Raw genomic sequence first — 27,473 nt, forward strand, 5'->3', positions numbered from 1 at the left:
TCTAGTCTGTTTTCTCTGTAAACTGGAACCCAGTCACCCTCACCCTCAGAACTGGGGGCAGCCTGTGTAAATTACAACACAAAGCCCTGGGCTGTTTCAGGTGCCCGGGGGTGTCCAGCCCCCTAGGCCCGGCAGGTGGGAGAGGAGAGGTGTGGGTTAGCAGGTGTGACAGCAGAGCTGAGACTTGGCTGAGTGCATGCACTCTAATATCCAGGAACTGGGAGCTACCAGTAGCAAATCTGTTCACTGAGGCCATGTGTACTCTCCCTTGTCATTTACAATCCCCTGTTTGAACAGAGGCCTCTGGACTCTATTAGCCACATTGTTGCCTGTCACCTCACTGTTGCAGTTCCAGGGTCTCCATTTAGCCAGCTTGAAGGAATAGTCAAACTTTTTCTTAAAACCAGTGACAGAAAACCAAAGTGGCTTAATGAAGCAAACAGGGCAGGAGAGAATGACTTACCTAACTGAGACGTCCACAGGGAGATAGCTTCAGGCAGGTCTGTACCTGGTGCTCAGTGACATCAACAGAAGTCATCCTTCCCCACCTCTGGGCTCTGCCACTGGTGTCATCTTCACATGGCTCTGCCTTTATGAAAGCAAGATGGTCACCAACTGCCACAGGCTGATATCACCACCCCTCAACTCCCAACTGAAATAGAACTTCTCTGCTCCCAGGATTCCAGCAACTAGGCCTGACATCCGTGGAGCCTGATTGGGCTGGTGCCCAGCCCTGAGCCAATCACAGTGTCCAGGGAGGATGGAAAATGCTGATCGGCCAGATCAAGGCCATGTGACCATCCTCTCCAGGAAACCTGTGAGCTGTTCACCTGTTTCCAGCTTGGGAGAGTGTGATGTCTCCCAGAGGATCCTGCTTCTAGCACAACCTGCTGGTGGCACAATGAGCTGGAATGAGCCTGTCTGCTTGGTGACAAGTGACAGGTCACTTAGTGGTTCCTTGCTCCAGGGAGGGAGGCATGTCCACACAGTATTGGGGCTTCAGAGCCAGAATGTAGTAGAAAAGCCTCCTGGTCTCCCAAAAGGTGGGAAAGTGAGCAGTGACACTGGAAAGGCACTCCTCTCTGTGGCCCTTGGCTTTCTCCTTGTTACAGTGGAGAGTGCAGTGCTGCCCCTGACAGCCCACTTCCCTGCTGGGAGGCCTTTGCAACAGGTGGAGAGTGCTTGGAAAAGCCCATTTATTCTGAGGAACTGTTATTGCTCCTGGTGGGATCATTATTTTCATGTCACTTGTGAGGTGGGCCCTGAGGGGTCCCTGATCTGGGGGCACAGACACCCACAGAAACTTGGCCCAGTATTGCTGTTCATTCAACAATGACTTACCAAGCACCTACTGTGTGCCAGATTCCCAGGGTAGAGCAGTGATGTTGACAGCACAGGTCCCTGCCTCACCTCATCTCTGCATCCCAGGTGGGGTCACCAGAGTGGGAGTTCAGGAAGCAGAGGACGTGGCCGAAGCCTTGTGGGAACCCCTGGGTTTTTCTCTGTGCTGAGGGCACTAGCAGCACACCGATTGTGGGACTCAGTACCCGCAGGACCCAGCATTGATGGGTAAAGGAGAGGGGCATTTCTACAAGCCCATCCTCACTAACCCCAGGCTCTGGAGGGCAGCTCCAGTCTGCTCAAACCCAGGGGGCATCTGCCGCCATCCTGATCACCCTCTGGTATTACTCCCCGCTAAGATGCAATTTTCCCTGTGGCAGCTACACTCAGAATATGTGTTTGTTTCTCTCTCATGTGGTTAAGTGGACTTCAGATGCATGATAGCGATGGAGTGGCTAAGCCTCTGGGCAGATTGCTGGGTGACCCGCGGAACTTGCTGCACATGGTGAGCTCCCTTCTGCCAACCAATGGGCCAGGCCCCACCACTGTTCTGTCTGTTCTACCTCACTTAATCTGCACACTCTGTGCGGGACATCCTGTTATCCCCCATCTCTGCTGACCTTGGGTGGACAAAGCTTGGGTTTGAGAAAGTTGCCCAGGTCACATGGTTGACAAGTGGGGAGCTGGGGATTTGCACCCTGGTCCCAGGAGTCTGGATCATGGAAAGGCCTGGGTGGGGCAGCTTATTGCAAAGGGAAGTCCTGCCCAAGCCTCTCCCATGAGAGCCCACCCAGCAGCATATCTAGCAGAGTCAGCATTTCCTGGACAAGATGGACAGAACCTCAAAACTTCTTTGCAGATTATTTCCATGTTCTTTTGCAAGCACAGAAAGGCCGCAGGCCAGGGAAGAATAAGGCCAAGAGTGTTTTCATTGGGAAGAGTGAAGGACAAGTGTGAAGACACACAGCACTCCCAGCAGCCCTCTCGGCAGAGCCTGCCACTGGGTGAGCAGCTACCGTGACTACCTACCATAACCCTGTGAGGTTCATGCCTGTACAACTCTGCCTGTGAGAAGAGCAAAGTGAAGCTCAGAGAGGTGTGGGGACATTCCAAAAAGAAACAGATAAGGTGGGATCATCACCACCATGCTGTGCAGGTGTCACACTGTCACACTGCTCATGCATGGCCTGCTGGGAGTAGTGAAGGCCTGATAGGAGCACAGGAACACTGTGGTGAAGGTGATGTTTCTACCTGGGACAGCTGGTACCAGGGACTCTAGCTGGTTCTTCATTGTGCCTGCTTTGAGTGTCAGCGTGTTGCAGCCTCATGTAGGGGAAGGGCTGTCTCCTTTCCACACCGGTGCAAAAGGAAGAGCATGTACACACTGGCATCACCATAGACCACCGGCAGGATCAGGATCTGGAGCTCAGAGCAGAAACTGCCAACACCCCAGGAACTGGTGCAAGAGGAGGACCTGAGTGCCCCCTGAAATATTTCTAGTTTTAAAAACATACTTCATTAGGGGGAAGTGATAAACTGTTTATCCCTTCAAAATATTCTGTTATCCAAGGAACAATAGCACCTCAGCATTGTAAGAGGATTAACTCAGTCGTCAATAACCATCACTATAGGTATGAGAAAACAGAGTGTTAGGAGTTACAAAAGGGTCTCAAGATCATGCAGGTCAGAACTGAGAACCATTCAAAGCATGTGCTGCATGATAGCCTCTCTAAGATACCTGAGGCTTGGTCTGCTCCTGACACAGGGCAGATGGTTCTGAGAAAACCACACTCCTCAGGGGACCCCAGGGAGTTGGCAGAGTTGAGTTTGGGTTCCTGGTCATCTTCTAAGTCTGGAATTTTGAGATTCTTCTGCACCTGTCCTTCCTCCAGAACAGAATCTGATTCAGACGGGATTCCAAGGACTGAGGCATGTGCCAGGCAAGAGAGCAGGCATAGCTGGATGAGAGCATCACCAGTGCCATTAAAAAAGAGGCCAGGGCACTGAGATTTCCAGTGATATAGCATCATGGCTGGGAGGAGTCATGTCTTCTACAATGAGTTCCGAGTATCCTGCACCGTCCTCGAGGACCTGCAGGGGGTGCACGAAGCCAGCGTGTCTTAGGTAGCGGTGCGCATGCGCAGTCCGCATCAGCAGCCAGCGTCTTCCTTGGGGGCGGAGCTTGTTTTCCTCAGGACTGAGCGGGCGGCGCCAAGGAGGATCCGGGACAGCGCTGCCTGCGTGTCTGCGGGAGGATGCTCCCCGCTCTCTGTCTGAAGTTACTCCGGTTTCCCACGGCCTGAGCCCGCTTCCTGCCGGGATGTGTGTGGACCTGACCGAGCTGGGGCCCCGGCCGGCAGGGCAGGAGGGGACGGGTGCGCTGGCTGGCCCTCTTCGACTATTCTCCTTGCCCGCCGGGAGCGGGTGAGTGTCCGTGTCCATCGGGGCCGCTGGGGTGTCCGCGCCCCTGGTCCTCACCACCTGGGTCCCCCCTTCCCCCGTGTGATCGCAGGTGTGTACACCGCGGGTCAGGAGCGGGGATGCGGGTGTGAGTGTCCGTGTCCATCCGGGCCGCGGGGGTGTCCGCGCCCCTGGTCCTCACCGCCCGGGTCCCCCCTTCCTCCGTGTGAACGGAGGTGTGTACACCAAGGGTCAGGAGCGGGGACGCGGGTGTAATGGGAAAGGGGCTGAGAAAGTACTGAGAGTTACACAGAAGTGTGTAAAATTACATTATGTTAATTTTTATATTTTAAGTGTGTCAAAGTCAGAGTTTATCATGCTTTTACTTTCTTGTCTTTAAAGGAGTGCTATCATTTAGTTTATACTTAAAATATGCTTCTCAGCTTATCTCATTTTCAAGTCAAAATACTGCCACGGTTGACATTTTCTCATAATAAAGTGACAATCTTAAACATTTGTGAATATAAACTCATTGAAAAAATCTTGCAGTATTCCATGATGAGTTGTCTTGTTAAAAATAATATCCAGGCCATTACTAAATTATTACAAAAATATAAATTTTTTGAAGCACTTTTAGAAGTTCCACACACAGTGGTATTTTTAAAACACCAACCACTGCATAGTGCTTAAGATCATTTAAGATGAAATATATTCAAACCTAAAATTTTAGAACACTCAAAAGGCAGGGTAATGGCTGCTTTTTCATTGCAAATACATTTTTTTCTTCATAAGTGCAAAATACGAAGGTATTCAGCTAAATTTTGTATATCTTTATTCAAAAGGTGAAATTAGAATATAATCTCCTTATTTTTGATTTTAAGGCTATTTCCCATAAAAATTGGTATTTTTATCTGTAGGACCTTAATTGTCTATTCATTTGTTTTTTTCTTTTCGTTTATTTTCTTTAACAGAGAGTGCATTCTTGTGTCTTGTTAGAGTTTTTAATTCTCCTAACTTATTCCAAGACTTTCTGACACTGATGGTAAATAATGGGAGAGGCCTTATAGTAACTGTGCATCTTTTCATGTAGTCAGGATTTTTTTTTTTTGGATAACTTTTTTTTTTTACAATTTCCACTTGGTTCACAATATTATCCCATTATGACAACTCAATAAAAAATTGTAATCTGTTTACACCAAGACACTTATGTCAGCAAAGTGCTTTTGCTGATATGATTTTACGTTAGATTATAATATTTGATTTGATTTACATATAGACTAATACCTATTTTATATATTTACACACATATATGAATATCTGCTAAATGCCATTAATTTGCATGGGGTGGTAGCTGATAACATGTGATCTTTCTGACCATTGGCTATTCTTATGTGTGTCTAACGTACTTCTTAGAACAGATACTAGAACATCACACCTCTCATTATACAGTATTTTAAAGGTTATATTTTATTTTACTTATGCCATTAATTTGCATGGGGTGGTAGCTGATAACATGTGATCTTTCTGACCATTGGCTATTCTTATGTGTGTCTAACGTACTTCTTAGAACAGATACTAGAACATCACACCTCTCATTATACAGTATTTTAAAGGTTATATTTTATTTTACTTATTTTTAAACATTTTTTATTGAGTAATAGTCATTTTACAATGTTATGACAAATTCCAGTGTAGAGCACAATTTTTCAGTTATACATGAACGTACATATATTCATTGTCACTTTTTTTTTTTTGCTGTGAGTTACCACAAGATCTTGCATATATTTAAGATTCCACACATGAGTGATCTCACATGGTATTCCTCTTTCTCTTTCTGTTCTGCTCCACCTAGAATAACATTCTTCAGGAGCATCCATATCTCTGCAAATGGCATTATGTAGTCAGTTTTTGTGGCTGAATAGTATCCCATCATATAAATATCCCACATCTTTATCCAGTCATCTGTTGATGGACATTTTAGGCTGTTTCCATGTCTTAGCTGTTGTAAATAGTGTAGAAAAATCAGCTGAAAACCTTATGGGGGTTCCCTTGTAACTCACTCTTTGTTTTTCTCTTGCTACCTTTAGGATCATTTCTTTATCCTTGAATCTGGCTATCTTGATTAGGATATGCCTTGGTGTGGGTCTGTTTCGGTTCTTCCTGCTTGGGACCCTCTGAGCCTCCTGTGCTTGGATATGATTCCTTCTTTAGGTTTGGGAAGTTTTCAGTCATGAGTCCTTCCCATACCTTTTCAACCCACTTTGTTCTTTTTCCCCTTCTGGAACTCCTATTATGCATACATTGGCACAGTTTATATTACCCCATAGGTCCCATATATTGTTTTGTTTTTCATTTGTTTTTCTCTCAGCTGTTCTGATTGGGTGCTTTCTGTTGTCCTGTCTTCTAGGTCACTTATTTATTCTTCTGTATTTTCTTGTCTGCTTTGCACAGCCTTTAGGTCAGCTCTCATCTCAGCCAATGAGTTTACTAATTCTACCTAGTTCTTCTTTATAGTTTCTATTTCATTTTTGATACATTTTATATACCTAAACACTATTTCTTTTAGTTCCTTCAGTACTTTGATCACTCTTTTTAAAATCTTGATCTAATAGACCATCAATGTCTATTTCCTTGATCATGCTTTCAGGGGATTTCTCTTGAATTTTTCATTGGGAGTGGTTTCTCTTCTTCTTCACATTGCTCATATCTCTCTGGCACTGTGGCTTAAGGAGTAGCAGTTACCTCCTTATCCTGGAGATGGTGTGCCCTTAATGATTTTATCGAGAGGTCTTTGTGTCTTTGCCCTGCTTCACGAACTCAGCTTGCTGTTTCATAGGCCTTCTGTTGGCACCCTCATCTGTGCTGCTCTCAGTGGCTGTTGGCCAGCAGATTGTGCCCCCTCCTAACACTAGGTCAGGAACTGAGCTCTTATCCAGTGGGTGGGCAGGTCACTCCCCCTCCTGATGCCACAGTCAGATGCTGTGCTTGGGGGAAAGCAGGTGGGCAGATCACACCCCACCCCAGCACCGTGGTCAGGTGCTGTGTTCCTGCCAGGAAGGTGGGTGGCTGCCCACCTGCCCTCTCCTGGTGCTGGTCACTCTGCTGCTCTGTGCAGCAGCCTGCTCTGCCTCGGGTAAGCGGTCTGTAGGTGGGCTCAGGGAAGACCACAGAACAGCCCCGCCTATGCTCTGTGCCAAATCTGAGCTCCTTGTTTCCCTTGGCAGCACAAGTTCTCTGAGGTGTCAGGGTAGAAAAATCCTCTCTGCCTCAGGCTATAAACAAGTCTCAGTCCTGCCTAAAAGGTTGTGGAGCCCCCATGTGCAGATTCAGGTCTCAGCCCTGCCCCCACCCGGGCACTATGCACAGGAGGAGATGGTAGCTGTGGCTGAGCCCTGCCTCTCTTCTTGCGAGATGTGCCAGTAATGGCACAGGTCTGAGGAGACAAAGGCTTCAGCACCCCTCCCCCCAGGGCACATGCCTGTTTATAGTTTTGTTTACCTTCTGAGTTAAAATTTACCTGACAATGAAATGTATAAATTAGGCTTTTGAGGTTCATCCTTGTATCAGTAGTTGATTCTTTTTTATTGTTGAATTGTATTCCATTGTTTGAATATAATATCATTTGTTTTATCCATTCTCCTACTGATAAATACTTAGGTTTTGGATATCTTTTTTTGCAGCAAACATTTTTTTAAAAAATGCAAATATAATATACATGCTTAAATGTGCACATATCTTAAGTATACAGCTCAGTGATTTTTCACAAAATAAACACATCTATGTAACCTTCATCCAGTCAAGAAACAGAACATTTCTGTTCCACTTTGGGTTTCTTCCCAGATACTATGGCACCCCTTTGATGGATTCACCATCCTAAATTCAGCCACCATGGATTTTTTTTTTGCTTTTGAAAGTTTTAGTCCCGTACATTCCACTCAACATTACGTAAGATTCATCCACTAGTGTTTTCTGTAAACTGGTATATTTATTTTTATTGCTTTAAAGTATACAATTTGTATTCATGTGCCACCACTTATGGTTATGTATTTATTGTTGACAGGTGTTTGGGTCATTTTCTATTTGGGGCTATAACAAATAGTGATTATGAGAATTTTCTGGATGTCCTTTTGTGCTCAGATGTAGAAGCTTCTGAAGGGTACACAGGGAGTGTGTGTGTGTGTGTATGTATGTATGTGTGTGTGTGTGTACATACATACACACACACACATATACATATATAACTTTCATTCAAAAAGCCTACTTTCAAAGTATTTGAAAGAATTTATATTCCCACTGGCCATGTGTAAGAGTCCCCATTGCATGTTACCCTCACCAATGCTTCATATCACTTAACAACTAACTATTCTAGTGGATGTCTAATGGTGTTCCAAGTGTGGTTTTAGTCCGTATTTTTATTATTACTAAAGAGGTCAGCCACTTTTCATAGCTTATTTGGATTTTTCTTTTTGTGTGTGAAGCACTTGTTCAATTTTTTTGCACATTTTAATATTGAGGTTTTGCCTTTTTCTCCACTGGTTTTTGTTCTCTATATGCCCTAGATACAAGTCTTTTGTTGGATATAGGTATAGCAAATATATTTTCCCAACGTGTGGCTTTTCACTTTCTTAATGGTATCTCTTGATAAAAATAATTCTTAATTTTACTGAAGTCTAACTTAAAACTCTTCTTTTATATTTAGTGCTGTGTCCTGTTTAAGAACTCTTTGCCACTTCAAAGTCATTAAAATATCTCCTACACTATTTCCTAGATGCTTTATTTTGGTGGGGGATTAGGTTATTTATTTTAATGGAGGTACTGGGAGTTGAACCCAAGACCTTATGCATGCTAAGCACACATTCCACCTGAGCTTTACCCTCCCCCAGATGCTTTGCTTTTTGTTTCAAATTTATTAGATTTATAATCTATCTAAAATTACTGTTCATGTATGGTACAGGGTTTAATTCAATACTGTTCCATTGGTCTATATGTCTAACTTTAGGTAGTTATCACATAGACTTAATATTGTTTTATAATAAGTTCTTTAACATTGTTCTTTAATATCATCTTGGCTATTGTTGGCTCTTCAAGCTTCTCTATGTATTTAGAATCAGCTTGTCAATTTCTACAAATAAACAGTAACAACAATTAAGTTTTGGGGATTTTGATGTGCACATATAAATCTTTGAATCAGTTGAAGGGGAACTGACATCTTTAAAATGTTGAGCCCTCCAATCCATAAATTTGGATTACCTCCCCCATATTTATTTTTATCACTGCTGTAACAAATTATCACAAATTTTGCAGCTTAAAGCAACACAAACTTATTATTTTATGGTTCTGTAGGTCAAGTGAGGAACAGGTATCACTTGGCTAAAAATCAAGATGTCAGTAGGGCTGTATGCCCTTCTGTAAGTCAAAGGAAGAATATATTTCCTTGTCTTTTCCGGCTTCTTGTGTTCACCCACATTTCTTTACCCATGGCCCTTCCTCTATCTTCAAAGCTAACAGCTTTACAGCTTTCTAATCCTTCTTCCAAAGTCATATCTTTCTGACCACATCTGGGAAAGATTTTCAATTTTTAAGGACTCCTGTTGTTAGACTAGGCCCATGTAGATAATCCAGGCTAATCTCCCTGTCTCAGAGTCCTTAACCTGATACATCTGCAAAATCCCCTTTGCCATGTAAAATAACATATTCACAGATTTCAGGATTAGAACATGGATATAGGTAGGGGTCAGTGTGGTGCACTATTCTGTTTATCAAACTGTTTAACATTTCACGCTTTCTGACAAACGTACAAGATAGAAGATCCTGATCATGTTTAGAATGCTTCCTCTGCAAAATATTGGGCACTGAGTTTATTTGAAAGGACTGAAAATAATATTACCACAGGAATGGTTTCCTAATTCTACTGACATTTACTTACTTTATACTTAAATACCCAAAATGGTCAGCCAGGAGTGGGATCTTGGCAAATAAAATAAAAGTATAATTCAAGCTTTTATCACTGAATTTATTAGCTAATTCTATTTTAGAAACAGACAGAAAATAAAACAATTTAGAGTAAGTCTCCTTACTTATATATTAAGTGAACATAAAGTTTTAAAAGCATGTCTGAATATGGGATAAAGTGAGCATTATAAAATGTAATGTTAATATTTAGTACCTGCAAATCTCAAACTCCCAAGTCATAAACAAGTTCATACTGTATAGCACAGGGAACTATATCCAATACTGTTTTGTAGTAACTTATGGTGAAAAAGAGTATGAAAATGAATATATGTATGTTCATGTATGACTGAAGCATTGTGCTGCACACCAGAAATTGACACAACATTGTAAACTGACTACATATATATATATATATTTGAAAGGACTGAAAGGACTATATATACCAAGAAAAAAATTAGATTGGTAACCAACAAGAAATCTGTCAGTAATATAATGCTAGAAACCCTGAGACACAAAAGAAAATTTCAGGCATAAATCTGTTTATAGAGTCATAGAAAAAATAGTGCCTATGCAAGTCCCTGATAAGCATGAGAAAATAGGAAAGGCAATATAAAAGTTCAAAATGCTTTGCTATGTAAGAGCTGCCAGATGACTCAGACACAAACTTAAGTGGTCAAAATATCTATATAATTAATGATAACAAAGTAATTGAGGGCATCATTTTAAATGAGATAAAAATAGCTGCTCAATTTTCATATTACTAAGCAAGTCATTTCTGTTTATAGTAGGTTTATATTATTTTTACATGTATTTATATTTTATAAAGACATCAACTTAGATCCTGGCAGATAACTGACAGTGGAGCAACTGATTGATTTAAATGGGCATCACAGGCTTATCAGATTTCATATGCTTTAAATATACATTAGTTATTAGCTGTCAGGAAGAGTTCAATTTTCATTTATTCTAACATAGCTGTGCCACAGGCAGGTTACTCTGTATTCACAATGGAGGATCATGATAGATATGAAGATATCAAGCCTTATTGATCTTCATAGGGGTGCTTTTATAAGAAAAGGAGAATAAAATAAGAAAAATGTAAAATACTACTTTTTTTATAGTGTTCTAACAGTTTTATCTTTTATTTTTTAACTGAGTTATAGTCCATTTACAATGTTGTGTCAATTTCTGGTGTACAGCACAATTTTTCAGTCCTTTATGAATATACGTATATTTGTTTTCATATTTTTTCACCATGAGCTACTACAAATTCTTGAATATATTTCCCTGTGCTATGCAGTATAAGCTTGTTTATCTATTCTATATAAACCTGTCAGTATTTACAAATCTTGAACTTCCAGTCCGTCCCTACTCACACCCCTCCCCCCTGTAAAATACTATTAAATCAACATATATTTTTGAAGAATTATGAAAAATGGGAAACTATAAGTTGTTTCTTTAAACTGGAGCAAAGAGAACTACTTTAACTGGAAAAATACTTAAAATCTGGCAAGTTTTATGATTTCATGTTCACCCCTGACAGCTTTTCTTTCCTCCTTTCTCCTTCAATCTTTATTGGACCTTCTAAAGAATTAAATTACAAAAAAGAAAAAAAGAAAGAAAGAAAGAAAATTAAGAAACAGCTCTGCATCTAAAATAACCTCCTAACTGGAAAGATGGTATACTTTGTAAAAAATTTACAGCTGCCAACTTATGATCTATGTCTCTGTCCACACTGCCTTACTTGTTAGGGAGGGTCTTAAAAAAAAAGTAAAGAAAAATAGCAAATTATAATGGCTTTTTCATTTTAAATTCTTTTTTATGTGTCTACATTCTGCTCTATCAAGAGTAATTAAGATAGACATTATCAGCTATACTCTACTTTCCTATCATGCACATTGTGACTCTGAGAAGCAGGCACGCTCTAACTTACCATCTGCAGGTGGTGTACAGGTTAATACAGTTCTTTTGACAATATATGGTTTTGTAGTCTAGTTGTCTAACTACTACATAATGGAAAAGATGTAGAACTACTGGTACCACTGCCCTCGGTCTCTGTCATTTACCTTAAACATACCTGGAAAAGTAGATTCAAAAACTCATTGGCAAGAACATTTTTCACACTCCAGATCTGATATTCTTCTAGAGTTAAGATGGCCATTCTGAAAGAGAAACAATATTTAAGAATATCTTAAATCTTCATTTTCTTATATTATTTGAATTAAATTTGTTTTATTAAACTTGCAATGGTCATTTGTCTGAAAGAAAACTAATGATTTAATGTAGATGCTATGTATTCATCTGAAAGTAGGCCAGCAAGAGTAAGTTCAAAAGTAACCAAACTCTGAAGTAGTCAGTCATAACGTGGGCAATTTATCACCAAAAATCTTCCTCAAGTAAGACCTGGGAAATAACTCACAGTATCTTCTGGCTCAAGGTGAAGTTTACTAACAGAACCCACAAAAGGTTCTGGGTAGAGAAAAAGGACTATTTACTAACTTTGAAAGCATTTTTCCAAACTCTTTGGATTATGCCCTTTGACCCTAACAATTTTCTAAGATCTTTAAAACATCTGGCAATATTATTAACCTTCTTAAGAGATTTAAAAAAACTAAATATATATAATAAATGAGTATCTATATTAACATTTCCTCAAAATAAAATTTAACATTACATTCACAAGTTGAGTAAAGCAGTATTTTTTTTTTTTGGTGTCAAAGTGTACCAAAAATTACATTTATATACAGCAGACAATATTTCTTGGCAGGCAAAAATATAACCAAATGCTTCTTACTTCATGTTTTGAACAATCACCTTAACAATCCTAGATGAATAATAATGTTCTTAGCTTTTATTACTTAATTATATTTTTATTATCTAATGATTTATTATTTAATGATATATAATAATATTTATTATTAATGATATTCATGTATTCATTCAATATATATTACCATTTATTATAAGGAAAGATTTTAAAGCACTGTGATGGTAATTATTGGCTTTCATGATGCAACTTCCATTGAAGTATATTAACACCAACGTAATGGTACAAAATAATGGGTAATATTGTCACCATCTAGTCACCAGTGAATATGGGTAATAGGTTTGGTTGAAAGGTCCAAATTCTATTCTAAATTTTTACCATTTCATTATTATGGTTACATGGAGATGGAGTAGCTAAATGATCTTTTTTTTAATGTTCAAAAGTACAGCCATAAGAAGAAACTCGGTCTTATATAAAAATAGACAGCAATGATAACCTTCATACTTATCAAACACCCAGAAGAAAGGCGATGGAAATTGTATCTCTACATAAGGTATTTCCTAGTAGAAACTTTCCTGTGTTTCTGTTTTCATATATACCAAATAGAAATGGCTACCTTAGTTTTGGGCAGAAAAGTAAATGAACACGGTTATCTGAATTGCCAAACAAAGATCAAGCCCTGAAAAATTCATTTCTATTATTTATTTCTATTGAGTGTCAGTTAATAAGACGATGATGATTTCTTTTGGATTTGTGATTGAAAAAAATGTTACTTATTTTTCTAAGCCTGTGTAAGGCCACTATGGTCTACGTCCTACCATCTGCAACTTGGTACATGTCAACATTTGAATAGAAAAGGTCAAATTAACTCATATGTGTCTCACATATATGGATTATCTTCAGTTTCACAGGGATACATAGACATGAAGGCAAACCTATTATAATATCTTTAATAAATGTTGTGAAACTAAAAAAATTCAAAGCTTTATTCTTTGTAAAGTTCATGCTTGTTTCTGCTATTATACACTTATTCTGGCTGCTATTAAAGAACTTAGGACAGACCCTCACCAATATTATTGAAAAAAAATTTTAAAAACTATATACACCACCCAGATTGAGATAAAAAATAATTTCCATCATCCCAGATATCCTATGGTCCTTCTCAGTTAAGTCACCCATCTCCAAAATCACTATTGTAACACTTATTAACATTAGTTCTGTCTCTGTTCTAGAACTTCATATAAATTAAATTGTACAATGTGTTCTTTTATTCTGTGGCTTCTTTTGCTCAATATAAGTTTTGTCTTACCATAATGTATTAAACTGGGAGAAGTAAAGATTATAAACTACAGATCGCAAGGGTTGTCTCTACTTAATTTTTACAAAATGCCTAGCTTATAAAATATAATGTTTTTATGTACATAACACTTAATGGAGTTGTTTAAAGGTCGAATGGGCTTTCCTTAGGGACAACTTAGAGTTATTGTAACCACAGGTCCAAATAAGCATTTAGCAGGGATGATGTAGAAGAGATTCAAGTATGTATATGTAAGGTATGTATACCAATTCAGAATATAATGTATTTTTAGAAAAGAATAAATTAGTCTCTGCTAGACTCACCTTTGTGGTGTCATGTGCATTCTATGTGTCTTCTACAATGTTGGATAGATCCACAAGTAATTCCTTTAAAACCAGAAACCCAAATCAGTAGTTAGGAAAGAGAAGGTATCATTTTTATTAGCCAGTAGCTGAAGTATAAAATATTTTTTCGGTCAAGTTTTTTTTTTTTAATTCCAGAAATAGATTGCTTGTTTGCCTTAAAAATTTATGACAATTTTCCAGTGGTTTCATTTTTTTTTTACATAATACATTCAGTTTATTAAATTTTCTTAGGCAAATTCTCTTCCCAATTTTGCATCTTTGGCTATGAATATTTTGAGTAGCATAATATAGAACCTAGAAGTAGTAAGAAATCTTTTTCTCAACCTCTTTTAAAAAAAATTCTTCACTCTATGTTCCTGTTGGAAGTTTACATGCAAGAAGATGTATACAATCAGACTTTACCAGGGTATCATCGGTGCAGTTGTCCTTCCAGACCTCTGTGCAACCACGTGTCTCTCAGTTCAACCCTAGAAAGAACTCCATCACCATCAACATCAAATACCTTGAAGCAAACTAAAGAAAAGAAACTCTTATGGAGGAAAATTACTTTTATATTCTGAAGTATAATACATTTTATTACAAGCTGCCCTAGTGAAATTACTTAGTTCCTCAAACAACTACATTCTGGATTAAGTTCTTATTTGGAGGAGATTGTGTCATTAAATTCCTTTGAACTTGTAGGAATTCCTGTACACTTCACAAGTCTCTCTCCTTATATCATTAGCCAGCTGTGAGAACTCTATCCTTCACCTAAACCTAAAGTTAAATTTCTTGCAAACTGAAAAAGAAGGGCCAAGTTACTATAGAATATCTCACAGATTTTGAGAAGGTAATTCAAGCTTTTAAATTAATTTCTAATATTTATAACTGATCACTTCTCAGTTGATTCTTACAATGCTGAAAATATTCCATCTACATTAAGAATCAACAAAAAGCTGCTACAGTCAGCTCCCCGTATCCATTGGTTCTGCATTCACAGGTATAAACAATAGATCAAAATATATATATATATAAATTTTCCCAGAAAGTTCTCAAAAGCAAAACTTGAATTTGCTATGCACTGACAACTATTCACATACCATTTACATTGTACTTACAAATAATTACATTGTATTAGGTATTACAAGTAACCTAGAGATGATTTAAAGTATACAAGAGGATGTGCATAGATTATATGTAAATACTATGCCATTTTACATAAGGACATGAGCATCCATGGATTTGGTATCTGAGGGGGTCTCAGAACCAATCCTCAGCAGATAATGAGAGATGACTGTATAACGATTTTGCCTCTCCAATGTAATTAATGTGCACCCAATATTTTTGCCTAACAATTTCAAATCTTCAATGAAGTTTATATACAACAAGCTAAAAATCCAAAATATCAGCACTTTGCTAATTAACATCAATATCAGCAAAATTGCTAGTTAGTCTAGTTGGTTAACTTCCACTAGTCCACTGGCAAAAAAATAAATTTAAAAAAAATTTAAGACAACAATTAACCTCAATTGAGAAACAAAGACTTCAGCCTCTTTAATACCAGAAGTTTAATGTGAACAAATAATCTATCACAAAGCCAGGTTAGAGTAATGGTATACTATCAGGGAAGATAAAAGAAATTTAAATTTTTAAGATTAAATAATTACCTACTTCACACACCCATGTAATATTTATGCTATTAAATTAACTAAGTGCATCACAGTACAACATTACTAAAGAATATTGAACTATTAAGTATCATACCCAAAATATGCAGTATTTGTAAAGCTGTATTTTAGAAAGATGCAGAGATAATTACCCTAGTGAATATGTAAGAATTATGTTCCAATTAAATGTAAACTGCTGCATTTTCCTAAACAAATATGGTTAAGATTTAGGAATGTAATATGCTTATAAATTATGCCATAATATTTTAGATAGGTTTAAAAGATAAATTTAGTATTTAATAAAATTGTTTTATCATAAATTTAATTTTGCTAATAAAATATCAATATACACAGTGATAGAAAATAAGTTGGAATTCAAGATAAGCAAGACAAATTTTCTATATAGACTACCAGAAAATATTTTCTATATGCTTAACATTTTTAAACACATCATGATTGATGTAGTTCATTTATCATGAATTGTACATTTATCTGGAAAATCAACCATTATTAATAACAAAGATCTTAAATTACTCCACAGTAAAAAAGAATAGATGATTGAACCTTTACACTGATCTCAGTAAAACCTCAGCAAGAGACTGCTATTTGCCAAAGGGATGAAAATTCAAGCCTTAATCAGATGATTTTTTACATGAATGGATGCTATGTATTTCTCTGTATAGCTTCCAAATTTTGTGATGTTTAACACACTTACATTTCTGTCTTTCAGCCAGAGGTCCTCTGCAACAAGCTGATAGCCCACAGGATATCTCCTTAAAATCTATGTGGCTGTCATGATTTCCACCAAAAGCATTAAATAAACCTGTAAAATAGGAACACAGACAGAATAAATCACAGCCAACAAACTTCCTGTTAATAATGACATGCTTATGAAAGGAGGCATGACTCGCATAAACTGATTTAGTTTTTAAAAGTTATCAGTAGTTTCCACTGTCTTAGGAAGTTTATTTTTTTCCCCCTGGCATAATTATAACCAAAATTTAACTTACTAGAAGAAAATACTATCATTTAGTGTTTGGTTTTGTCTGCATACCTATCTCTATCTTATATTAATTCCAAAAGTCAAAAGTGATTGTAGAATTTAAAAAATAAAAATGTATTTTAAAAATTTAACTGGAAAAAAGTCAGAGACCACAATTATCCTAATTTGGAAAGACTAAGAAGAAAAAGGAAAAAGGAAGAAGAAAAGTTGAACTCTATCAAAGATATACTGTGTTGTTATTAATGAGCTTCATACGGCTCCTTCATGAAGCAAAGAAAACTAACACACTATAAGAGACAGAAATTCTGTACTGCAGTCTTCATTGTACCACTTAATCTGTATAACTAAATATATTAAATTTCAGAAATAAAGGGCAATTTATAATCTAATCCTGTGGTTTTTAAACTTTTCATAAAAAATAAATGGAATCATTTTATTTTCAAATGAAATGATTTCTCAATCTCTAATTATAAAAAGGTAAAAACATAACTGCACTGCTGAAGTGGAAACCCTGTCTGTTCTAGCTCCCCTAACAAATAAATATTTCTAAAACACACTAGAAACCTGAAGAATACAGACTGTCTATTTCAAGAATCTAATTCTGTGCCCTCAAAGAGCAGAAAATTGGAGCTAAGAAGTAGTTAAATGACTTGCTAAAACTAAGAAATTTTTTAAAAAGGTCTGAATCAGAAGAAAAACCCAAGCTTTCAGATTTCAAATACAGTTTTTGTGATTAGAGCTAAGTGGGGACCTTAGAGATGGTCTAGTGGTTTCTTAATTTTTTAAGGGTGGGGGAAGGATACAGCAGTGGAACCTTCTTCTATATAAAAGAAATACAATAGACACCTCTCAGCTGAGGAAGAGGTGGGGTCAGGTGTGGAAGCTAGAGCTTTGCCTATTCAGTGTCCACCACCCTGACCCTGCACCAGATGCTGAGGCACTGCACTGAAGCACACTTTCATGATTGTCTTGGTCAAACTGATCTTATATATGAGAATATTCAAGTGCAGAAAGGTAAACCGACTTACACAAGGCTCCAAAGTTGGAACAAGGCTCACGTGTTTAGCAAAGAACATTTGTAGGAAATAGAAGGATTCCCACCTTCACTCAGAGATGGACGAATTGGTGGTGAAGCCAATGGGCCAAATGTCTCTAAATCAAATCATCCAGTTTGGGATTGAGCCCTCAGCAACCAATAGCATTTCTCCAGATGAATGATGTCTGATTCTTCCACTGACAATCAAATCAAACAAGATTATAAAATCTCACTCTTCTCTTCTGGACAATCAATTAGTTCCCTGATAATGTAACTTCTAAATATACATTTTAATTTCCCAGTTAAACTGTTAAAATCTATCTAAAACAAAAACTCTGAAAGACAAATATATTGTATCTTAAGTGGCATGAAAATTAAATTCAAATTAACATAAAAGAGGCTTTCAAATGGGAAAAAAATTTGCAATTTCCCATTAAGCAGGCTGTTTAATTCCAACATGTAAAATAATAAACTAAGATACTTATTTTTTGCTTCCCACACTTTTATTTGTATTCGCTTTGGTGATTTTAATCACTATCTTGGATTTGAAAATTCTTGATCATAGTCTTTCCTGGCTACACAGGTAACACACTAATAGCAGAAACTATGTTTGATTTATCCTGTCACTATGGTAACCACTTACACATTTAATACTTATTAAATAAATGTACAAAGGGGATAGACTTAAGCTTCTCCTTCTTGGCCCTAAAATTCTTACTACACCTCCTATAAAGGCAGGAGCCTCCTCTGTAGGACAGAGAGTAAATGTATCTCATGAGAAGGATTCCCCAACAAGGGCTGTCTTTTCAGCGTGCTTTTAGATGTTTTTATGGGACATTTCAATAAAAGGATCAAGGACCTAAGCTTCCCAGTATGGTGGGAGTTGTGATGGGCATGGGAGGATGCTCACTTGGGAGGATGAGATGTTAAAGACACTAACAGTGAAAAGGACAGGGCAAGATGAAGGGCGATTTGGAAACAGGACCACAGAGATGTGACATTTACTTCCCATTGTCATCTAAGTGATACCTACTTGAAAGAAACATTTCTACAGTTAAATTCTATAATGGGGGTTATTTAAATGAAGCACACATATACTCAATGAGTAGATCACATAATTTTTAGAGATTCAGAGTGCAGTAGCACTTTTAGAGTACTTTTTACATCAATAACTAGTATTTATAAATTCCCGTGTGCTAAATAAGTATGTGGAATTATTTCCATTTTGCTTTTAGACTTACTACAGCTTAACGTATTCATTGCACTGATACAGAGTAATTTTTCTAACGAATAAAAATGATAATGTACAACCTTGTTAAAGATTCTTTAATTTCACCATCACCAGATTTATGAACATTTAGGCCTATGTGTCAGGCCCCGTTTCTTACCAGCTTTTTCACCAACACCTTACATTGAGGTTATATTGCATTACCCAGAGGTCAGGAAATGTTCTTTCACACATCCACATCTTTATTAGGTCCTGTGTCCTCTGAGGAGAAACATTCTCCCCACTTTCACATTCTTCCATTTTACATCTTAACCACTAATCCTTCTCTAAACACCTTCTAATGCTTTCCAAACTCACCAGCTACCCCAGGATTTTAACTTCTCTCTTCTGCAACTGTCCTCCACTGTATATAGTATCCAATATTCAAGTGAAGTATGAGTCCTCATTTACAGGTCTGTGGCCTCTCTAGATTACAAAGTATTTAGATTCAGTAACCTTGTCCTTTTATCACTGTTGCTGCAAGAGTTCCTTTCATAGGACCTGATACATAGTAACCACACAATAAATACTTCCTGAATGAATGAATGAATGAATGAATGAATAGCCAAGGCAATCTTCACAGCCAAGGCTTCCCCAACCCAGCTCAGTAATCTTTCTGTTATATCAAAGAGACTCTGCCCCATGAAACAATAGACCCTGCACATTTTAACAAATGTATACAATTATTAGGAACTATTATTAGAACAGAGACTAGCACTACTGTTCTCATAGTTATGTCACATAAGTAGTGTATTAAAGCTCGTTCTGATTTCTTGTTTATACAAATCAGCTATGTCTGTCACCAGTTTAAATATTAGTAATTTAGAAAACAAAAGTTATTGATTTATCTACTCATCAGAAATCATTACGACAGATCTATTTAAATACCTCTTTTGTCAGTTTATATACCAACTGGAAAAGAAGGGGTGTACAGTCAACTCTGAGAGTATAATTGCCTGCAAAATAAATAAGAGAGTATTTTAATACCTCCAAATGGACTACAAACCTGTATTTAATTCTAACTTTATTTTCTAATTATAAACAATATATAACAGATTTCAAATTGAAGGCATCATTCCTGGAGAATTAAAAATAGGGTGGACCCTACAGATTATCATATTCAGTGAAGTATGTCAGACAGAGAAAGGCAAATATCAAATTCTATCACTTATATGTGGAATGTAAACAAACAAAAAAAGATACAAATGAACTTGTTTACAAACCAGAAATAGACTCATGACATAGAAAAGAAACTATGGTTACCCAAGGGGAAAGGGGGAAGGGAAGAGATATGTTAGGAGTTCAGGATTAACAGATATACACTATTATATATGAAACAGATAACCAACAAGCACCTACTGTATAGCACAGGGAATTATATTCAGTATCTTATAATAACCTATAATGGAAAAGAATCTAAAAACAATGTATATGTATATGTATATGTATATGTATATGTATATGTATATGTATATGTATATGTATATAACTGAGTAACTTTGCTGTACACCTGAAACTAATATTACAAATCAGATGTACTTCAGTAAAAAGAAATAAATAAAATTTTAGAATAGATAGACAGGTAGGGAGATAAATAGACAGACAGGCAGTCTGGCTAAAACTAAAACACAAGGTGGAAATAACCCTTCAGGAGCCAGAGAGGCTGCAGCACACACTCAGGATAGGAGACTGCAGAGGTGGACTCTGCTGCTAAGGCGGCAGCTCCTGCTGTAACAGTAAGGGTCATTGCTCATTACGGCAGCAGTACCTAGGGGTCTTTGGCAAAGGAAGTGGTAAGGCCATAATGTTCATGTTTTTATTCATTCATTCAATTCAATATCAAGACTTTAGGCTAGAGCATGTCAGTAACTAACATGTGTCCTCTGACACTTACCTAGAAATAACCATAATACGATGAAAGCCTACAGATGCACATGCCACATATCAGGGTCAAAAGGAAGTCTGTAGTGGGTGCTTATTCCAGAGTTGTTCCAATACATACAGGAACTATTTCTGTATGAAATATTTTAGCCCAACTTTTAAAAATAGCTCCACAGGAAGAATGTCAAAAGTACTAAAGTTTTAAGTAGTAATCCAAGATAGGCAAATGGTAAATATACTAAAGAAATTAGGATCAATAGCTTAGTTATGAATCATATTGATTCATTTGAATCATAATAATGTTCTCTCTGGTAAAATGGAGAAATGGAGGTATTATTGAGGCATCTCATAGAAAGAGGCTAATCCTAGTTTATGAGTTGGAGTTGATAGACTTAAATACTGGTATACTATTTAATGACAATCTGAAATAAAATTTACCTTCTGTGTATGAGTCTGCATTGATATATGCAACCTCTCTCTCCTGGAGTGTTTTCACATTCTCCTGTAGTTGAAGCAAAGCAGTCACTTAACTCACAGCATTTACAATAGTGGAAATACAAGCAAAACAAATTAATTCAGTAAAAGAGTGGTTTGCAGGTGCCATTATAAATCAAACACCTATGCTTTTGACCATAATTTTAAGAAAATACTATTAACTGGTTGATAATATTAATGCAATTAAAACAAGAAAGAAAAATAGTAGTGATGCTGTAGCCACTGTTCATAGCAGCAGCAGGGAGACCCAGAGGAAAACTGCCCCTGATCCCCTGCACCATAATATGAAGGGGGAAGGCTCGAGATGCTCAGCATCACCCTGGATCTACTGGAAGAGGACTGCTCAAAGTAAGGCCTGGAAATCTGTATTTTTAAAAGTTGTCCCTGGCAATCCTTACAGACATTAAAGTATGAGATCCCTTGATGTTGGGGATCCAAGTAAATTTACCATATTAAGTGAGGAAGTTGGAAATTAGATTTATCAAGAATTTTTTGAAAGAGAAGATATTAATGAAAAAGAAAAATATAGGAGGGGAGGATAGAGAAAAAACTAGAGGGAGAGAAGAGTGGCTATTAGGACAAAGACAAGACATTTCTCACACATACATGCACACACGCACACACATTCTAGAGAAATACAGCAGAAGAAGACTAATGCCATCACACACATGGGAATATGCAGAGAGAACTCTTTTCTTCTCTCTGTTTCTCTCTCTCTCTCTAGCTTGCTACCTTATAAAAGCAGTTACAGTAAAAACATTTAAAGCTGTGAGTGGTCATCCCACAAATGAGAATTCTCACCTCTGCACTTGGCCACATGGGATAGATGACAGCTGATTCTGCTGCAGAGTTTCAATTATGACAGAGCTACAGTAGAAATAAAAAAGATTCCTTAACTATATGTAAAGGTAAAGGTGCTGCTGAATATGATCAAGATAGTAGAAAATGGGAAACAATATTCAAATTGTCTTTTAACTCACATGAATTTAAATTAATGCAAGGCATATTATCTTGTATCTTGGATTTATTTTATCTGTATTTTAAGCTGCTTAAATTATAGAAAGACACATGTATTTCTATATACATGTATTCACAAGAAATTACACATTTCTAAAAGTAGATGACCTTAATGAATAAGATCTGATTCATCTAAATAAGTGTATTATGAAATGCATGTTCATAACACCAACATAATAATAAGACTTTGCCATATAAATGGAATCAAATGTTATACAAGTAACTGTGATTTTATTCCCATACTTATTTGATTCATATTATTCTTTTAAAGTATGCAGAAATGAGTCAGAAAGAAAGCATTTTAAAAACCAGACACAATAATAAGAAACATATGACATTCTTTAAATCAATTCTATAAAATTTGGACTCATAAATGATGAACAAAACAGAGGATAGTCACAGGAAAGTGCTTTTTGGTGCACCTGCCTTTAAAAAAATACACAAGCCTACCTTGAACATGTAAGAACTTAGAGTTACCGGACAGAGAGCCTAAGGGAAGAAGATGAAAGAAGGGGGTCTATGAGAGACACTTTAAAATAAAGCATTAAGAGCCAGTGACAAATGAAAATTAATCATAATTGAATTAAAAATAAATCCTTGAAATTTTAGAGTAATTCAATTTACAAAATCATTGTACTATACTTCCCAACCAGGCACTTTTGTAAATGGTAAAATATACCTATGGTTACAATTTAGTGTGGAATCCATAAAGGAGAGACTATAATCAGAGTATAGTCATCTTAAAAGAGCATGTTGTTTTCCTGGATAGAAGAAATCCAAGGAAACTGTAAAAAATTGAAAATTAATGCCAAGGATCTAAATCAGATTTTCAATAAGCTAATTCACTTGTCAGAAGCAGCTTCCTAGGTTTGACTATTTTCTGAGCTTACAGATTTTACTTACTTATCACAAAACAAATATAAATAGAAACTAAAATATTTTAAAATTAATGAAAAAATTGGTTTGTGCTTAGTAATTAAGAGGTTGTTCTGTTTTGTCAAACTGATGTAAAAGCAAAACCAAACTCTATTTCTTAAATTTTCTTGTTTTTATCCAAATTAAAACAGTATCAGGTAATGGAACACATCTGTGATTACCCTGAGATACATGTTGACCAAGAAGATATGTTTACTGTCTTAGTTACCTCAGTCCATTTGTGAAACCCAGAAGTCCAAATTTTTCTGCATCCCAGCTGGCAAAAATGGCAGTTCTTCTCGGTCTCCAGCCTGTAATCATTGTTAACATAGATGGTTAGGTACACCTGCCTAAAAACAAAGGAAAATTCACTGAAGTCACTTTCTGTCATCACTTGCCAAGGAAACATTATTTACCTCTACTAATCAGTTTTCCAAAATTCTGGACAACTTCTTACAAATCAGCAGTTCCACTGGTTAGGTCAATACCTCCAAATACCCAGAGGTCCTGATGATCACCCAGAATAACACATCTGTCTGGAAAGGAAGGCATTCAAAAGAATGACAACTTAGAATGTATTATAAAGAGCAGTAATTTATGTTTTTAAATTAAACTTCCTCCTGCTTGAGTTTCCTCCATAGAAAACCATCAAGGTACTGTCTCCTTTTAGAATTTACCTTTTTTTCCCCACATTTAATTATATCACATCAACCAGGAAAACAATATTAAGAGTTGATAAAGATGTATCTTCTCTTACTCCTGTAATCTTTGTAAAAACAAAATGTTTTACGACATTTTAAAAAATTCACCAACTCACCAAGTTTCACAGATCCTCAGGTAGTTCTGATTACATCGTAAATGCTTGTGATTTTCTTGATGTTATGAACATGCATTTTAACCTTCCTAGAATTTCACAAAGGGAACAAATTACTTCACATAGAGCATTATGTCTAACAGGTTCCTTCCAATGTTTTATTATAAGTCTCAGAAGTACAGAAAACTGTTTAATAGGATGATAAATTCCCATATGCCCACCACCTAAACTCAATCATTGTTAATACTGTTGAACTATTTGCAAGCGAGTTGCGCAAATCATGACAGTTCTCTCCTATGTATTTAAGAATGCACCTTACGGTGAAATAAAAAAAAAAATCAGTATTTTATATTTTGCCTCCCTCATAGCTCCATTGTTGGTATTTATTTAAACTTCAAAGTTATTACTCAACGTGAAAAACAATCTTGTTCTTAGCAATTTAAAAAAAATGTGTATTTGTCCATTTAGAGCTCAAATCAATTAAGGGATATAAGCCCCAGGTGCTTTTTTTGATAGTTTGACCAGGGAAAATTTCTGTTTCTGACTTTTCTCTTAAACTGTTACTGGAGTTACATGCTCTGTTTTCCTTGTGTCTGTATGTATCTGTTTATAAATCACATTTTTCATTGTGTACCTCTAGAGGGTATTAATACATGAGATAATAAAGTCTCCTATGTTAAAGGAACTCTGTTCTAATTGAGTTAAATAAACACTTTTTAAAAAATTCTTATAAAATAAAACAACTTCTAATACCTTAAGAGTTCTGAAATTTTAAAACAAGCTTCTTACAGAACTTATAAAATACTTGCAGAATCCAAATTCACATTGCTAAGGCAAATCATTAACCAACAAGGCTCATTCAACCATTTTAGTTTAATAAAAAACAGCTATCTCCTCTCTGATTCATCAGTGTGAAGTTTCCCTTTCCCTCTACATTTCAAGCCAGTCAAACTAAAGTTCTGATCATGCCATGCTGTTTCCCAGCCCTGCACAAGCTGTCCTCTGCAGCTGGCGTTTACTGCCTGTCTTGATTCCGTGGAAATCTTACTGTTTGTGTAAACTTAAGCTCAATGAGCACATGTTCTGTGGTCCTGCCTCCTTAATACCAGGGCTGTCCGGGGTTAGTAACAGTAACGACTATGATGGTAAGCGCACGGGGCCATGTAGCAGTTACGCGTCCACCACTGTGACCACCTAACCCACCCCCACAGAAGTGACCGGTGAACTTCGCTCCTTTCCCCCTTCTCTCCTACTCCTTCCCTTAAGTTAACCTAGTATTTTGCATGTACAGTGTTTTGACAGTTATCTGAAACACTGTTTTAAGCCGTCAGTTGAAAAGGGAAGACAAAATGTTACACCCAGCCCGGAGGAGGAGAGGGGTGGGGAGTGGCTCAGAGGAAGCCAGACGGGACGCGCGGCCTCGGATCACAACACAGCCCAGTTCCTTCCCGAGTTTCGCAGCCGGGAAAGCAGAGGCGTGGGGCCCGGACAGCATCGGGGCCTTCGTGGGAGGCCGAGGGAGGGACGGAGACCCGCGCAGGGTTGGGGAGGGGCCTGCAGGGACTCACCGTCTGTGCAGCGGCTCCTGACCCACAGCTGGGCGGGCGGCGGTGGCGGTTGAGGCGGCGGTGGCGGCTGAGGGGGCCGAGGCGGCGGCGGCTGCGGTGCCGGCTGAGGGGGCTGGGGGGTTGGCGGCTGCGGTGCCGGCTGAGGGGGCTGAGGCGGCAGCACTGGCGGTACCGGCTGAGGGGGCTGAGGCGGCGGTGGTGCCGGCTGAGGGGGCCGAGGCGGCGGCTGCTGAGGTGCCGGCTGAGGGGGCTGAAGCGGCGGCTGCTGAGGTGCCGGCTGAGGGGGCTGAAGCGGCGGCGGCTGCAATGCCGGCTGAAGGGGCCGAGGCGGCATCGGCGGCGGTACCGGCCGAAGGGGCTGAAGCGGCGGCTGAGGTTCCGGCTGAGGGGGCCGAGGCGGCGGCGGCTGGGGTGCCGGCTGAGGGGGCTGGGCGGGCGGCGGTGGCGGTAGAGGCTGCGGTGCCGGCTGAGGGGGCCGAAGCGGCGGCGGCTGCGGTGCCGGCTGAAGGGGCTGAGGCGGCATCAGCGGCGGTACCGGCTGAAGCGGCGGCGGCTGCGGTGCCGGCTGAGGCGGCTGTTCCGGCTGAGGGGGTCGAAGCGACGGCGGCTGCGGTGCCGGCTGAGGGGACTGAAGCGGCGGCGGCTGCGGTACCGGCTGAGGGGGCTGAGGGGGCTGAGGGGGCCGAGGCGGCGGCGGCTGCGGTGCCGGCTGAGGGGGCTGGGCGGGCGGCGGTGGCGGTAGAGGCTGCGGTGCCGGCTGAAGGGACTGAAGCGGCGGCGGCTGCGGTGCCGGCTGAAGGGGCTGAGGAGGCATCGGCGGCGGTACCGGCTGAAGCGGCGGCGGCTGCGGTACCGGCTGAGGGGGCTGGGCGGGCGGCGGTGGCGGTAGAGGCTGCGGTGCCGGCTGAGGCGGCTGTTCCGGCTGAGGGGCCCGAGGCGGCGGCTGCGGTGCCGGGTGAAGGGGCTGAGGCGGCATCGGCGGCGGTACCGGCTGAAGCGGGGGCGGCTGCGGTACCGGCTGAGGGGGCTGAGGGGGCTAAGGGGACCGAGGCGGCGGCGGCTGCGGTGCCGGCTGAGGGGGCTGGGCGGGCGGCGATGGCGGCTGAGGCGGCTGTTCCGGCTGAGGGGGCCCAGGCGGCGGCGGCTGCGGTGCCGGCTGAGGGGGCTGGGCGGGCGGCGATGGCGGCTGAGGCGGCTGTTCCGGCTGAGGGGGCCGAGGCGGCGGCGGTGCCGGCTGATGAGGCTGAAGCGGCGGCGGCTCCAGTGCCGGCTGAGGGGGCCGAGGCGGCGGCTACGGTGCCGGCTGAGGGGGCTGAAGCGGCGGCGGAGCCAGTGTCGGCTGAGGGGGCTGGGCGGGCGGCGGTGGCGGTTGAGGGGGCTGGGGCGGCATCGGCGGCGGTACCGGCCGAAGGGGCTGAAGCGGCGGCGGCTGCGGTGCCGGCTGAGGGGGCTGGGCGGGCGGCGGTGGCGGTGGCGGTTGAGGCTGCGGTGCCGGCTGAGGGGGCTGAGGCGTCGCCAGCAGCGGCTGCTGGAAAGACTTGTGGGACTCGAAGGCTTTCACCAGGTTTTCCAGGGTCGCCATGGCGGCCTCCCGCCCCGCGTGTACAGCCCCCGGAGTCGCCGGCCCGACCAGCGGCTCCGGTCAGCAGCGGTGGCAGTGAACGGAGCTCGGGGCCGCCAGCCGGTGCGGACCCCAAGCGCGCGACCAT

At 39.8% G+C, this 27,473-nt stretch overlaps 1 protein-coding gene across 1 annotated transcript; it reads right to left on the reverse strand.

The window, feature by feature from the left end:
- Positions 1-5,343: 5,343 nt before the first annotated feature.
- On the reverse strand, positions 5,344-27,473 carry LOC140693651 (uncharacterized). The gene is made up of 15 exons (XM_072957369.1): positions 27,261-27,473; positions 25,765-26,254; positions 24,200-24,285; positions 23,799-23,918; positions 23,612-23,693; positions 22,918-22,956; positions 22,252-22,317; positions 21,394-21,457; positions 19,963-20,030; positions 17,873-18,004; positions 16,484-16,591; positions 14,525-14,635; positions 14,081-14,143; positions 11,771-11,855; positions 5,344-5,622 (listed from the first exon to the last, which is right to left on the reverse strand). The coding sequence occupies exons 1-3, from the start codon at positions 27,471-27,473 to the stop codon at positions 24,230-24,232; spliced, it is 759 nt and encodes a 252-aa protein (XP_072813470.1). The 3' UTR covers positions 5,344-5,622; positions 11,771-11,855; positions 14,081-14,143; positions 14,525-14,635; positions 16,484-16,591; positions 17,873-18,004; positions 19,963-20,030; positions 21,394-21,457; positions 22,252-22,317; positions 22,918-22,956; positions 23,612-23,693; positions 23,799-23,918; positions 24,200-24,229.

Source organism: Vicugna pacos, unplaced genomic scaffold (assembly GCF_048564905.1).
Source record: "Vicugna pacos unplaced genomic scaffold, VicPac4 scaffold_20, whole genome shotgun sequence".
NCBI lineage: Eukaryota > Metazoa > Chordata > Mammalia > Artiodactyla > Camelidae > Vicugna > Vicugna pacos.